Genomic DNA, 16,972 nt, shown 5'->3' with positions numbered 1-16,972 from the left:
GGAAGTAAAGCACTCCTCAGCAAATGTAAAAGAAAAGAAATTATAACAAACTGTCTCCCAGACCACAGTATAATCAAACTAGAAATCGGGATTAAGAAACTCACTCAAAACCGCTCAACTACATGGAAACTGAACAACCTGCTCCTGAATGACTACTGGGTACATAACGAAATGAAGGCAGAAATAAAGATGTTCTTTGAAACCAACGAGAACAAAGACACAACATACCAGAACCTCTGGGACACATTTAAAGCAGTGTGTAGACAGAAATTTATAGCACTAAATGCCCACAAGAGAAAGCAGGAAAGATCTAAAATTGACACCCTAACACCACAATTAAAAGAACTAGAGAAGCAAGAGCAAACACATTTAAAAGCTAGCAGAAGGCAAGAAATAACTAAGATCAGAGCAGAACTGAAGGAAATAGAGACACAAAAAACCCTTCAAAAAATCAATGAATCCAGGAGCTGGTATTTTGAAAAGATCAACAAAATTGATAGACCACTAGCAAGACTAATAAAGAAGAAAATAGAGAAGAATCAAATAGACGCAATAAAAAATGATAAAGGGGTTATCACCACTGATCCCACAGAAATAGAAACTACCATCAGAGAATACTATAAACACCTCTACACAAATAAACTAGAAAATCTAGAAGAAATGGATAAATTCCTGGACACATACACCCTCCCAAGACTAAACAAGGAAGAAGTTGAATCCCTGAATAGACCAATAACTGGCTCTGAAATTGAGGCAATAATTAATAGCCTACCAACCAAAAAAAGTCCAGGACCAGATGGATTCACAGCCGAATTCTACCAGAGGTACAAAGAGCAGCTGGTACCATTCCTTCTGAAACTATTCCAATCAATAGAAAAAGAGGGACTCCTCCCTAACTCATTTTATGAGGCTAGCATCATCCTGACACCAAAGCCTGGCAGAGGCACAACAAAAAAAGAGAATTTTAGACCAATATTCCTGATGAACATCGATGCAAAAATCCTCAATAAAATACTGGCAAACTAAATCCAGCAGCACATCAAAAAGCTTATCCACCATGATCAAGTGGGCTTCATCCCTGGGATGCAAGGCTGGTTCAACATATGCAAATCAATAAACGTAATCCTTCATACAAACAGAACCAAAGACAAAAAACACATGATTATCTCAATAGATGCAGAAAAGGCCTTTGACAAAATTCAACAACGCTTCATGCTAAAAACTCTCAATAAATTAGGTATTGATGGGACATGTCTCAAAATAATAAGTGCTATTTATGACAAACCCACAGCCAATATCATACTGAATGGGCAAAAACTGGAAGCATTCCCTTTGAAAACTGGCACAAGACAGGGATGCCCTCTCTCACCACTCCTATTCAACATAGTGTTGGAAGTTCTGGCCAGGGCAATCAGGCAGGAGAAAGAAATAAAGGGTATTCAATTAGGAAAAGAGGAAGTCAAATTGTCCCTGTTTGCAGATGACATGATTGTATATTTAGAAAACCCCATCGTCTCAGCCAAAAATCTCCTTAAGCTGATAAGCAACTTCAGCAAAGTCTCAGGATACAAAATCGATGTGCAAAAATCACAAGCATTCCTATACACCAACAACAGACAAACACAGAGCCAAATCATGAGTGAACTCCCATTCATAATTGCTTCAAAGAGAATAAAATACCTAGGAATCCAACTTTCAAGGGACGTAAAGGACCTCTTCAAGGAGAACTACAAACCACTGCTCAACGAAATAAAAGGACACAAACAAACGGAAGACCATTCCATGCTCATGGATAGGAAGAATCAATGTTGTGAAAATGGCCATACTGCCCAAGGTAATTTATAGATTCAATGCCTTCCCCATCAAGCTACCAATGACTTTCTTCACAGAATTGGAAAAAACTACTTTCAAGTTCATATGGAACCAAAAAAGAGCCCACATTGCCAAGACAATCCTAAGCCAAAAGAACAAAGCTGGAGGCATCACGTTACCTGACTTCAAACTATACTACAAGGCTACAGTAACCAAAACAGCATGGTACTGGTACCAAAACAGAGATGTAGACCAATGGAACAGAACAGAGCCCTCAGAAATAGTGCCACACATCTACAACCATCTGATCTTTCACAAACCTGATAAAAACAAGAAATGGGGAAAGGATTCCCTATTTAATAAATGGTGCTGGGAAAACTGGCTAGCCATATGTAGAAAGCTGAAACTGGATCCCTTCCTTACACCTTATACAAAAATTAATTCAAGATGGATTAATGACTTAAATGTTAGATCTAAAACCATAAAAACCCTAGAAGAAAACCTAGGCAATATCATTCAGGACATAGGCATGGGCAAGGACTTCATGTCTAAAACACCAAAAGCAATGGCAACAAAAGCCAAAATTGACAAATGGGATCTAATTAAACTAAAGAGCTTCTGCACAGCAAAAGAAACTACCATCAGCGAACAGGCAACCTACAGAATGGGAGAAAATTTTTACAATCTACCCATCTGACAAAGGGCTGATATCCAGAATCTACAAAGAACTTAAAAAAATTTACAAGAAAAAATCAAACAACCCCATCAAAAAGTGGGTGAAGGATATGAACAGACACTTCTCAAAAGACGACATTTATGCAGCCAACAGACACATGAAAAAAAATGCTCATCACTGGCCATGAGAGAAATGCAAATCAAAACCACAATGAGATACCATCTCACACCAGTTAGAATGGTGATCATTAGAAAGTCAGGAAACAGCAGGTGCTGGATACGATGTGGAGAAATAGGAACACTTTTACACTGCTGGTGGGACTGTAAACTAGTTCAACCATTGCAGAAGACAGTGTGGCAATTCCTCAAGGATCTAGAACTAGAAATACCATTTGACCCAGCCATCCCATTACTGGGTATATACCCAAAGGATTATAAATCATGCTGCTGTAAAGACACATGCACATGTATGTTTATTGCAGTACTATTCACAATAGCAAAGACTTGGAACCAACCCAAATGTCCAACAATGATAGACTGGATTAAGAAAATGTGGCACATATATACCATGGAATACTATACAGCCATAAAAAAGGATGAGTTCATGTCCTTTGTAGGGACATGGATGAAGCTGGAAACCATCATTCTGAGCAAACTATCACAAGGACAGAAAACAAAACACTGCATATTCTTACTCATAGGTGGGAACTGAACAATGAGAACACTTGGTCGCAGGATGGGGAACATCACACACCAGGGCCTGTCATGGGGTTGGGGGAGGGGGGAGGGATAGCATTAGGAGTTATACCTAATGTAAATGACGAGTTAATGGGTACAGCACACCAACATGGCACATGTATACGTATGTAACAAACCTGCACATTGTGCACATGTACCCTAGAACTTAAAGTATAATAATAATAAAATGTCAAAAAAATAAAATAAATAAAATATAACTGGTTGCCACTGTATACACAAATGCTTCAGAAGGCTTTGCATGAAGATAAAGCATTCCCTCAGCAAATACTTACGGAAGGCCTTGCAGGTGAACAAGGCACACAACTGGCAGGGAAGGCAGGCAATTTCAAGAGCATGTAAGAGCCATCTTGCATTACAGAGAGGGGCAGCCTCTACCCAGGAAAAGGACCAACTCAGCATAATTGAAGGGACACTGGAGAAGACTCCCCAGTGACAGGGGAAGACTCCCCAGTGACAGAGGAAGACTCCCCAGTTACAGGGGAAGACTCTCCAGTGGCAGCTAAGCCAAGACCCAGGGATGAACAGAAGGCAGACAGAGAATGGATGACAAGGTAGAAATAAAGAATAAGGGGCGGATACACACACACACACACACACACAGACACACACACATCCACACACAGTTTCTTCTGATGAGTTAGTCTGATGGCAGTTAGTGCGATGAAGGAAACTGCAAAGGCTCTGGCTAGAGAAAATCAGAGCTAGGACTGTTCGGAGAAAGCTTCCTCAAGATGTTTTGGTAAAGAAGAAGCCAGCCATGGTAAGGCTGGTGGTGGTGGTGGTAATGGTGGTGGGGATTCCACACACAGGTAACAGAAAGCACAAAGGCCCACTGCAGATAAAAGCAATCAAGGGAAACGGTGACTTGGGATGAAGCTGGAGAGGTGGGTAAGGCAGTGGCCTTGCAGGTGGAGGGAGGAGTCTGGTTTGTGTCCCAGGTGCAATGGGAAGTCTGGAGAATGGCATGGTCTGGTGTCAACTTTACACACTGGCTGCTCTGGGAGGATGGATTTCACTGGGGCAAGAGCGGAAGTGCACCCCAGTTAGAAGGCTCCATGCCAAAACCTTCACTATGGTGGAAGACAACCTGTGCAGGGGTGACAGTGCAAATGGAGGGCAAAGGACTCCGGAGGCTAGAGGTACAACCCACAGGGCCCTGATGGGCAGGACTTGAGGGGAAGGGAAGGCAGAGGCAGGATCACTGTCAGGTTCGAGCTTAGTCTCTGGGGGGAGCAGGGGGTGGTGACCGACCAAGATGGGTAAGTCTGGGAGGCAGACGGGGGCATTCTGGCAGGGAAGGCAGGTGCAGATACTAGTCTGCATCTCTGGGCTGTGATGTAATTTGGTAATTTCAAAATCATGAAGTTGGATGAGATCACATACACAGAGAGGAGACAAACACCCAGGCCTAAGACTAGAGGCACTGGATGAAGAAGACAGAGTCCAGCTTGCCCACACCTCCCCAGGCACGCCTGCCCAGCACCACGTGTCCAGCCACGACAGGAGAGCAGCTCAGCAAGTGCTGTCGGTTGGCTCGAATGCTGCTGACAGGTCCAAGGGGGTGGGGACAGAAAGAGGCTGCTGGAGGTGGCAATAAGGACTTGGCTGGGGACCTGCAAAGAACAGCTTCTGTGAGGCAATCAGGATGGGAGCCAGCCTGGAATGGACTGGAACATGGATGGGAACAGAGGAATAGAAGACAGCTTGTGCAGAAGCTGCTCTCCAGAAGCTTGGCTGTGAAGGGAACTGGAGAAGGCGTGATCATTGGAACAGGATGTGGCATCAGGGGAGGACATCTTTCTGAATAGTTGTGAAAATCTGCTGGGACTGCATATGCTGACAATTATGCATCAGAGCAGGAAAAAGGTGACAATGTTAATTGCCATATGAAAGGACAGGAGCGGGAGGAGGGTAAGGTCTAGAGCACCATGGAGGGACAAACCCCTGATAGAAAGGACAGCGGGTGAGACTGGGCACACCACTGTCGATTTGGTGAGGGAAGGTGAGGAGCCCTGCCTTATTCCGCCCTTAGCCCATCTAACTTGCGTTCGGCCTTCAGATCTCAGTTCCAACACCACTTCCCGTCGTGGGCCCTTGGCTCAGTTACGTTACCTTTCAACATCGTTTGTTCTCCATTGAAGCACTTGTCCTCGTTTGTAATTGACATCTACTTGGTATCTGTCTGCTCACAGTTTCTCCCCACGAAGGGTAGGGCCTGTGTCTCTCTTTGCTCCCCACTGTGAACCCATGGCCTCATACAGAGCCTGGCCAGGTAGGCAGCACCTAATAAGCACTTATCGGCTGCAGAGACTGATGAACAAGATGGAATCATGTAATCATGCCTGTCGTAACCATTAGGCAATGGCAAAGACCTAGGTTCCAAGTAAAGAACAACTTTGGTGTGTTGACATCGTCCCTTGCAGGTACAGGACTTTCTCTTAAACATTCTGAAAAATCACTCAATTTCTTCAAGATGTAGATGGGAACCACGAAAGGGTCTTGACATGATGAAAACGGATCTTCAGAAGAACCCTCAGCACAAGAGAATTGAGTCCGAGTGACTTTCCCTGACACGTAAGGCCTTCCACAGAAGGTCCTCTCTTACCTTCCTTCCTCCTTAATGACTCCATGACACTCATGCTACAGCCAGGCTTCTCCCGAGAGGAGCAGAAGTTCCGGAGAGCAGGTTCTCAGGAGCTTCTGTTCCTCTGGGCATCTCCCAGACCTGCAGAGCCCGGGACAGGGTGAGAGCCCACAGGACGCTGCACCTCTTTCGGAAGACTCTCCCCACCAACCTTTGGTGCAGCAGAACCCTCTTTTCTTGCACCCCAGCTCCAGACCCCCCATGTCTAAGATGCCTTCTCTGACTCCTTCATGCCTCAGGAGCCTCTGAACTTCTGGGTCGCCACATCATAGGATCCTGCTCACTCAGCTTGTCACACGGGTCTCTCCGGCAGTAATGAGCTTTAACACTCTCATGGCATCTCCCACCCACCTGAGAACAGGCTATCTGCTTACATCTTTTACTTTTGAGACAGGGTCTCTCTGTCGCCCAGGCTGCAATGCAGTGGCGCAGTCATGGCTCACTACAGCCTCAACCTCCCAGGCTCAAGTGATCCTCCCACCTCAGCCTCCCGAGCAGCTGGGACTATAGGCACACAGCACCAAGCCTGACTAATTTCTGTATTTTTTGTAGAGATGGGGTTTTGCCATGCTGCCCAGGCTGGTCTTGAACTCCTGGGCTCAGACAGTCTACCTGCCTTGGCCTCCCAAAATGCTGGGATTACAGGCATGAGCTACCACACTGGGCCTATCTGGTTACAATACAAGGGGAAATAGGAAAGGAGTGACTCAGCAAAGCCCCCTGCCAGATAGAGTCCTCCCAAGGGTCTCCTATCACTGTGGCATCCTCCCTCACAGCAGTCAAAGTGTCTACACTTGTACCCACAGACTATCCCAACTGCAGAACCAACTTCCCACTTGTAAAAACACAATGACGTGCAGGCTTACTGAGCACACGCAGGGGCACCGTTGACCTCAATGAGCCACACCTTCAGCTCCTCATCGACCATGAAGTCAAAGCCGAAGAGCTGGAAGCTCTGGTAAGGGAGGTGCTTGGTGCTAATGGCAGGCTCCACGCTCAGGAGGCAGTTCCTATGAGGCGGGAGGGGAAATGCTCATTAGAACGGGGTGGTCAAAGGAGAAGGAAGACATAAGGTGTGCTTGAAAGATTTTATATGAGATGAATACAAATATCAGCTTTAATTGTCTCTTTCCTTTTTTTTTTTTTTTTTTTGAGACGGCGTTTTGCTCTTATTGACCAGGCTGGAGTGCAATGGCATGATCTCGGCTCATGGCAACCTCCGCCTCCTGGGTTCAAGCGATTCTCCTGCTTCAGCCTCCTGAGCAGCTGGGATTACAGGCATGCGCCACCAAACCCAGCTAATTTTGTATTTTCAGTAGAAACAGGGTTTCTCCATGTTGGTCAGGCTGGTCTCGAACTCCCAACCTCAGGTGACCTGCCCGCCTCGGCCTCCCAAAGTGCTGGGATTACAGGTGCGAGCCACCGTGCCCGGCCTAATTCTCTCTTTTCAACTTATTACCATTAGGTTATTCAAGAGAATGTTACTTATCAAGCATTTGTTAGAAAACTCTGCAACCACTCATGTTCTTCCAGGCAAAAGCCACTTTCCCATGTCTCAAGAAGCAGTAGAGTGCCAAGTCATTGTGGCCTTTGTAAATGAAGATTCCTCCAACAGCTGGGCTGCTGCCATGTTTGTTTATAACACATAAAACATTTCCATGTATTTTTGCCATGTAAAGAATGGACTGCCCTTTGGTGAAGGGCAGGATTTGCAAAAAAAAAAAACAAACATGTTGACCTCATGATTTCCCTAGTTCTAGTTCTAATGGCAAATTATTGCTAATTAAAAGATTTAAGAGCTAGACATGTTGAAACTAAATGTTGAAATGTAGAAGTATTATTAGCAACAATGAATGGAAAAATGGCAGGATTTTAGTGACACAGAAAAAAAGTTGAAAGTGAATCTCGGAAATACAATGAACAAGTACATGAGGTCTCAGGTCAGACCAAAATCTTGGACAAGTGATTGTTCAATGAGATAATTACATAAGGAACTTGTCATAACTCCTGGCACCTAGGAAGCATTTAATAAATGTTACTGTTATGAACAATTTTTCATCATATTTCATTATGATAACCATATATCTATTATTTAGGAATAATAAATACCTCTTATCTACAACCATCCCAGAACACCTATGCCATTTCTGTTTTATAAAGATCTTCCCTGATTTTTCACCCAACTGAATGCTGGGTCAAAATATTTCTCTCAGTAAATAAAATGTGCTACAATGACTCTGGGGTACCAGAGATAACTGTCCTTCTACACAGCTGTGTATTTGGAAGGAAAAAGATACAGGGGCCAGCCAGGCGCGGTGGCTCATGCCTATAATCCTACCACTTTGGGAGGCCGAGGCGGGTGGGTAACCTGAGGTCAGGAGTTCGAGAGCAGCCTGACCAACATGGCAAAACCCCATCTCTACTAAAATTACAAAAATTAGCCAGGCATGGTGGCAGGTGTCTATAATCCCAGCTACTCCAGACGCTGAGGCAGGAGAATCGCTTGAACACAGGGGGCAGAGGTTGCAGTGAGCTAAGACTGTGCCACTTCACTCCAGCCTGGGTGAAAGAGCAAAACTCTGTCTCAAAAAAAAAAAAAAAAGAAAAAGAAAAAGAAAAAGATACAGGGAACTGTCGTCCATGTGACTAACTCTAAGATGTAGCTCTAGATGCAGGTTTTGACTCATGACTTTAATAAAGAACTGAGGCCTTTGTGAACTTGGAGCCAGGGTCAATCCTCCTCCCTCGGCCCCCCACAAACTTCAATCTCCTTTTCTTTTTTCCTAAAAAGAAAAATATTTTAATTGATACATTTAAACCTTTAAAAACTATTTTGGTTTAAATGGTTCTTTTAAGATGAGTCATTTAAAAACCAATTATAATAAAAATTTCTTCTCCCATTCATATTCAGCCTGCATTGACAAGCACACATCACATTAAAAAAAAAATCCCTGTTCTACACAAGAATATCCTTAACTTTTACTTTAATTAAAATACTCTTGGCTGGGCGAGGTGACTCACACCTGTAATCCCAGCATATTTGGAGGCCAAGGCAGATGGATCACTTGAGGTCAGGAGTTTGAGACCAGCCTGACCAACATGGTGAAACCCTGGCTCTCTACTTAAAGAAAAAAAAATTAGTTGGCTGTGGTGGCACATGCCTGTAATCCCAGCAACCCAGCAACTCAGGAGGCTGAGGCAGGAGAATCGCTTGAACATGGGAGGCGGAGGTTGCAGTGAGCCGAGGCTGCAGTGAGCCGAGATCATGCCATTGCACTCCAGCCTGGGAAACAGAGCGAGACCCTATCTCCAAAAAAAAAGCAGGAGACAGGGCCTCACTCTGTCGCCCAGGCTGCAGTGCAGGGGCCCAATCATGGCTCACTGCAGTCAGCCTTCACCTCCCCGAGCTCAAGCGATCCTCCCAATTCAGGCTTCCAAAGTAGCTGGGACTACAAGCACGCACCACCACACCTGCTAATTTTTTTTGTAACTTTTAGAGACAGAGTTTCGCCATGTTGCCAGGGCTGGTCTTGAACTCCTGGGCTCAAGTGATCTGCCTGCCTCAGCCTCCCAAAGTGCTGGGATTACAGGCATGAGCCACTGTACTTAGCCTGTTTTAATTAGAATATTCTTAAAAATATTATAATTAAGGAAGATGTAAAAGTTTAACAGATGCTCATGGTAAAAAAGAGAGAGAAAAAAATACTAAAATATAAAATGAGGGCCGGGCACAGTGGCTCATGCCTGTAATCCCAGCACTTTGGGAGGCTGAGGCAGGCAGATCACTTGAGGTCAAGAGTTCAAAACCAGCCTGGCCAACATGGTGAAACCTCGTCTCTACTAAAAATACAAAAAATTAGCACTGAGTGGTGGCACATGCCTGTAACACCAGCTAGTCAGGAGGCTAAGGCAGGAGAATCGCTCAAACCCGGGAGGCAGAGGTTGAAATGAGATGAGATTGCGCCACTGCACTTCAGCCTGGGTGATAGACCAAGACTCTGTCTCAAAAAAATAAGATAAAATAAAATTGAAAGAAGTATTACATTCCAACATAAAGACAAACCTGAGAATCAGAAGCAAATCAAAACTAATTTTTTTTTTTTTTTTTCTGAAAGCTCAAGATTAATAATTCACTTTAAAGGATTTTTATCCATCATCAGAGACTTATACAGTGCATCTTTTTTTGGCTGGAGTGGGAAGTTAGGGGGAGGCTAGCTGGAAGGAAAGAAAACCTGAGAGCTGCTGGGAGCATTTATAGCACCACAGCAGCAACACTCTGAACAGCAATGAACAATGCGGAGAGGATGCCGCAAACTTCCAATAAAGCTTTTGCCTAAAATAGGAATTCTTTTTCCAGCATACTTGATTTATCTGGTGTCAGAATTCCAACCACCTATAGTCCCTGAAGAAATGGGACTCCAAGCCCTGTAATTATTCTACTGGGCTCTACGTGAGAATACAGTAAGGAAAAAGTCTCAGTCATTGTGACAGAGTAGCATTGACATGGTGGATGGTAGAACAATGGGACAGAATGGAGATCCTAGAACAGACCCTCACATAAATGGCCACCTGATTGATTGATTGATTTCTGAGATGGAATCTTGCTCTGTTGCTCAGGCTGGAGTGCAGTGATGCGATCTTGGCTCACTGCAACCTCCACCTCCAGGGTTCAAGCAATTCTCCTGCCTCAGCCTCCCAAGTAGCTGGGATTACAGGCATATGCCACCATGCCTGGCTAATTTTTGTATTTTTAGTAGAGACAGGGTTTCACCATATTGGCCAGGCTGGTCTTGAACTCCTGACCTTGTGATCCACCCACCTTGGTCTCCCAAAGTGCTGGGATTACAGGTGTGAGCCACTGTGCCCAGCCAGCCACCTGATTTGTAACAAAGACACACCACAATGCAGTGGGGAAAGGACAAGTGGCCCTGGGTCAATAGGATATCCTTGTGGAAAGACATGAAACTTGATATATAACAACTTCAGATAGATTATAGTTCTAAAATAGAGATAAAACCCAGATGTCTACCAACTACAGAAGGAATAAACTGAAATATTTACACAATGGAATATTACACAGTAATAAAAAGGATAAACTACTGTTATGTGCAATAATATGGATGAATGCCACAGATATAACACTGGAAAAAGCTGAACATAAAACAAGAAATATGGTATAATTCCATTTACATAAAGTTTAAGAACAAGCAAAATGAATCTAAGGTGATAAAAGTCAGAAAAGTGGCTGTCTTTGGCAGGGTATTTATTTATTTATTTATTTTGAGATGGAGTCTCGCTGTGTCGCCCAGGCTGGAGTGCAGTGGCACAATCTTGGGTCACTGCAAGCTCCACCTCCCGGGTTCAAGCGATTCTCCTGCCTCAGCCTCCTGAGTAACTGGGACTACAGGCGCCCACCACCATGCCCGGCTAATTTTTGTATTTCTTAGTAGAGACAAGGTTTCACCATGTTAGCCAGGATGGTCTCAATCTCCTGACCTCGTGAGCTGCCTGCCTGGGCCTCCCAAAGTGCTGGGATTACAGGCGTGAGCCACCGCACCTGTCCTGGCAGAGAATACATGTCTTGAGGGAGTTCAAAGGAGTCTTCCGGGATGCTGTAAATGTTTTATATTTTTATGTATATCACAGCTAGGTGAGTACATGCATAACTGAAAACTCACCAGACTGTACACTTTGTGGATGTTACACCTCATTTAAAAAATCTTTACTAGACTTAGTAAACTGTAGTAAATGAACATTGATGCTAAAATACTACTTCCAGGCATATTTAGAAATGAGACCAAGAGAAAAAAAGACAATAGAAACAGACCTAAAAGTCAGGAGTTGGCAAACTTTTTCTATAAAGGGCCAGACAGTAAATATTTTAGGTTTTACAGGCTATGTACCGCCTCTGTTGCATATTCTCATTTTTACAATCTTTAATATATAAAAAACATTCTTTGCCCACAGACCTTACAAAAACAAGCTATAGGCCATATGCAGCCCATACACAGGGCATACTCTGGATTACTCTGCCATGGGTAATCTAGATTTTGGAGTTATCAGATAAGGATGTTAAAGAATTGCCATTATCTTCAAGAAAATATGAGGCAAGTGGGAGAATTTCGTAAGACAACTATAATATGAAAAAAAGAAACAAATGGAAATTTCAGAACTAAAAAGCACACTAACTAAAATCAAGAACTCAACAGGTGAGTTTAACAGCAGCTTTTAAAAGCTTTTACCTTGTAAAAATTGTTAATAGGTTTTAATAGATAAAGAAAGGATTAGCAAACAAAGATGTCAGACGAAAAGAATGAGTACAACTATGGAGAGATAAAATGATACACAAATGCCATAAAAATGTGAGAAACAGTGAAAAGCATTAACAATCATGTAATTAGAGACCTAGAAGAAGAGGAGAATGGAGCAAAAGACACAATTGAAAGTATAATGTCCATGAATATTCCAAAACTGGTAAAAGATATCAAGCCACAGTGCAAGAAGCACTATGAACCCAAATGCAGGAATATGTACAAAGAAAACTACACACATCTCATAGTAAAATTTATAAAAACCAATGTAAAGAAATCTCAAAAATAGAGAAAAGATACATTAAGAGCAATACTAAGATTTCACCTGACTTCTCCGCAGAAAAGATGGAAGCCAGAATACAATGGTATGCAACCTTCAGAGTGGGAAAAGAAATTAACTGCTTATCTAGAAATCTATTTCCAGAGCAAATGTCCTTAAAAAAAAAAAAGACAAAATATATTTCAGACAAATAATAACTAATTTATCACAGCAGACTTTACTTAAAAACTACTAAAAATTAGTTTTTTTTTTAAACAGAGTCTCGCTCTGTCACCCAGGCTGGAGTGCAGCAGCACAATCTTGGCTCACTGCAACCTCCACCCCCCAGGTTCAAGTGATTCTCCCACCTCAGCCTCCTGCGTAGCTGCGACCACAGGTGTGCACCACCATGCCCAGCTAATTTTGCATTTTTTGGTAGAGATGGGGTTTCAGCATGTATCAGGCTGGTCTCGAACTCCTGACCTCAAGTGATCGGCCCACCTCGGCCTCCCAAAGTATTAGGATTACAGGTGTGAGGTACCGCGCCTAGCCTAAAAATGAGTTTCTTAACAATAAGGAAAATAATCCTAGATAAAAGCAAGGACATGCAGGAAAGGAAGAGAAACAACATAAATGGTCAAAATGTGGGGAACTCTAAATGAATATTAACTATCTGTAATCATAGGAATGCTGTCTTGTGAGTTTAAAATATATGTAATATTAATTATTCCCCATGTACCCACCATCCACTATCTTTAAGCCTCTTCCCTGTGTCCCTTTTGCCTTCCTTCTAGGGATAGGAATAACCACTATTTTGAATTTTATGTTTATCACTTCTTCGTTTTGCTTTACATTTTTACCATACATGTGTATTCAGCTAAATAAAACATTATTCAATTTTACTTGTTTTTTAACTTATGTAAGTGAAATAAATTTGTATGCATCTTCTATATAGCTTGTATTTTTGCATTTTTTGCTTAATATTATTTGTATATTTATATTTATATTTGTATATTTATATTTATATTTGTATAAATATTTATATTTATATTTATATTTGTATACTTATACTTGTATATTTATATTTATATTTGTATAAATATTTATACTTGTATAAATATTTATATTTGTATAAATATTTATACTTGTATAAATATTTATATTTATATTTGTATAAATCCAGTGAAAATACCCTTCAGGAAGATGGTGAAATAAACACATTCTCAGATGACAGAAAACTAAGAGGATTTATCAGCAGCAAAACTGTTCTAAAAGAAATGCATAAGAGAGAGACTCAGAACTTTAAAACTTAAGGAAGTATATGGGTAAATATAAAACCTTAAAAGAAATGCTTAAGTCTGAAGGGAAATGATACCAGAGAGAATCTCAGAACTTTGCAACTGAAGGAAAAACAATAGTATCTGGGTAAATACAAAAGAATATTTTTCTCCTTTTATAAAGTGGATTTCTTATAGACAGTATAGAGTTTGGTTTTATAGTTTAAAAATAATCCAACCTGATTATCATACCTGTGCAAATATATATATAAAACTGTTGATAGCAAAAATAATAACATTATGTGGTAGAGATTTCAATGTGTAGATATATACATATGATAACTATAACAGAGGGCAAGAGTTAGTGAACTAGTTATAAGGTTTTTGCATTTTATTTGAAGTGGTAAATTATTAACTCTAAGAAGGCTGTGAAATAATTGATATGTATACTGTAATTCCTAGAGCAAGCATTAAAAAAAAAAAAAAGAAGACATAGCACCAAATACTCAACAGGAAAATTAAAACTCTAAAAATATTTCATATAATTAAAAAGAAGATGGGAAAAAGAGACAAAAAAAAACAAAAACGAAAACTACAATAAAGGAGGGGACAGACAACAAATAATAAGATGGCAGATGCGAGTCCAATACAATAATTACATTACATTTAAGTGGCATAAACACACCAGTTAAATGACAATGATTATCACATTGGATTAAAATTAAAATACAGGGCCAGGCGTGATGGCTCACGCCTGTAATCCCAGCACTTTGGGAGGCTGAGGCGGGCGGATCATCTGAGGTTGGGAATTCCAGATCAGCCTGACCAACATGGAGAAACCTCACTTCTACTAAAAATACAAAATTACGCCAGGCGCGGTGGCTCATGCCCAAAATCTCAGCACTTTGGGAGGCCGAGGTGGACGAATCACGAGGTCAGGAGATCGAGACCATCCTGGCTAACACGGTGAAACCCTTTCTCTACTAAAAATGCAAAAAATTAGCCAGGCATGGTGGCGGGCGCCTGTAGTCCCAGCTATTTGGGAGGCTGAGGCAGGAGAATGGCATGAACCTTCGAGGCGGAGCTTGCAGTGAGAGGAGATCGCACCACTGCACTCCAGCCTGAGTGACACAGTGAGACGCCGTCTCAAAAAAAAAAAAAAACAAAATTAGCTGAGCGTGGTGGCACATGCCTGTAATCCCAGCTACTCAGGAGGCTGAGGCAGGAGAATCGCTTGAACCCGGGAGGCAGAGGTTGCAGTCAGCCGTGATCACGCCACTGCACTCTAGTCTGGGCAACAAGAGTGAAACTCCATCTCAAATAATAATAATAATAATAATAATAATAATAATAATAATAAAATACAAATACAAAACCCAACTATATGCTGTCTACCAGAAAACTACTTTAAATATAGAATATAATACCTAGGGACAGTATACAATAGAATAGAATAGAATATAGAATAGAATGTGGAGTGGAGGGGAGGGGAGGGGCGGGGCGGGGCGGGGCTGGGCGGGGCGGAGCGGGGCGGAGTAGAATAGAATAGAATGAAAATAAAGCTCTCCCTCTCCCTCTCCCTCTCCCTCTCCTTTCTTCGGTCTCCCTCTCCTTCTTTTTTCGGTCTCCCACTATTATCGAAGCTGGACTGTACTGCCATGATCTCGGCTTGCTGCAACCTCCCTGCCTCGGGCTCCTGTGACTCTCCTGCCTCGGCCTGCCGAGTGCCTGGGATTGCAGGCGCGCGCCGCCACGCCTGAATGGTTTTTGTATTTTTGGTGGAGACGGGGTTTCGCCGTGTTGACCGGGCTGGTCTCCAGCTCCTGGCCTCGAGTGATCTGCCTGCCTCGGCCTCCCGAGGTGCTGGGATTGCAGACGGAGTCTCGCTAACTCAATGCTCAATGGTGCTCAGGCTGGAGTGCAGTGGTGTGATCTCGGCTCGCTGCAACCTCCACCTACCAGCCTCCTGCCTTGGCCTCTTAAAGTGCTAAGATTACAGCCTCTGCCCCGCCGCCACCCCGTCTAGGAAGTGAGGAGCATCTCTGCCTGGCCGCCCATCGTCTGGGATGTGAGGAGCCCCTCTGCCCGGCCGCCCTATCTGGGAAGTGAGGAGCGCCTCTGCCCGGCCGCCCATCATCTGGGATGTGAGGAGCGCGCCTCTGTCCGGCTGCCACCCCGTCTGGGAGGAAGTGAGGAGCGCCTCTGCCCGGCTGCCCCGTCTGGGAGATGAGGAGCACCTCTGCCCGGCCGCCCCGTCTGGGAGGTGAGGAGCGCCTCTGCCTGGCCGCCACCCCGTCTGGGAGGAAGTGAGGAGTGCCTCTGCCCGGTTGCCCCATCTGGGAAGTGAGGAGCGCCTCTGCCTGGCCGCCACCCCGTCTGAGAAGTGAGGAGCGCCTCTGCCCGGCTCCCACCCCATATGGGAAGTGAGGAGCGCCTCTGCCCAGCCGCCCACTCTGGGAAGTGAGGGGCGCCTCTGCCCGGCCGCCCACTCTGGGAAGTGAGGAGCGCCTCTGCCTGGCCACCACCCCGTCTGGGAGGAAGTGAGGAGCACCTCTGCCCAGCTGCCCCATCTGGGAAGTGAGGAGCGCCTCTGCCCGGCTGCCACCCACTATGGGAAGTGAGGAGCGCCTCTGCCCAGCCGCCCACTCTGGGAAGTGAGGAGCGCCTCTGCCCGGCCGCCCACTCTGGGAGGTGAGGAGTGCCTCTGCCCGGCCGCCCCGTCTGGGAAGGGAGGAGCGCCTCTGCCCGGCCACCCCGTCTGGGAGGTGAGGAGCGCCTCTGCCCGGCCGCCACCCCATCTGGGAGGAGGTGAGGAGCGCCTCTGCCCGGCCGCCCCGTCTGGGAAGTGAGGAGCGCCTCTGCCTGGCCGCCACCCCGTCTGGGAGGAAGTGAGGAGCGCCTCTGCCCGGCTGCCCCATCTGGGAAGTGAGGAGCGCCTCTGCCTGGCCGCCCCGTCTGGGAGGAAGTGAGGAGCACCTCTGCCCAGCTGCCCCATCTGGGAAGTGAGGAGCGCCTCTGCCCGGCTGCCACCCACTATGGGAAGTGAGGAGCGCCTCTGCCCAGCCGCCCACTCTGGGAAGTGAGGGGCGCCTCTGCCCGGCCGCCCACTCTGGGAGGTGAGGAGCGCCTCTGCCCGGCCGCCCACTCTGGGAGGTGAGGAGGGCCTCTGCCTGGCCACTCCGTCTGGGAAGTGAGGAGCGCCTCTGCCCGGCTGCCACCCACTATGGGAAGTGAG

The 16,972-nt window shown here is 44.7% G+C and overlaps 1 protein-coding gene across 3 annotated transcripts in view; it reads right to left on the bottom strand.

Moving 5' to 3' along the window:
- The window catches only part of TTL (tubulin tyrosine ligase), a 54,927-nt gene that overhangs the window by 12,248 nt on the left and 25,707 nt on the right, over positions 1–16,972 (bottom strand). For 2 of the 3 annotated variants that reach the window (XM_054547935.1, XM_024242608.3), the window contains exon 6: positions 6,757–6,900. The exons of the other annotated variant lie outside the window; for it this stretch is intronic. In XM_054547935.1, the coding sequence (XP_054403910.1) occupies positions 6,757–6,900 (144 nt within the window). The remainder of the gene's footprint in view (positions 1–6,756; positions 6,901–16,972) is intronic. 3 annotated transcript variants of the gene reach the window in all.

Source organism: Pongo abelii, chromosome 12 (assembly GCF_028885655.2).
Source record: "Pongo abelii isolate AG06213 chromosome 12, NHGRI_mPonAbe1-v2.0_pri, whole genome shotgun sequence".
In the NCBI taxonomy this organism is placed as follows: Eukaryota; Metazoa; Chordata; class Mammalia; order Primates; family Hominidae; genus Pongo; species Pongo abelii.
Note: the sequence above shows the minus strand (reverse complement) of the source record. Positions and strands in the feature narration are given on the sequence as shown.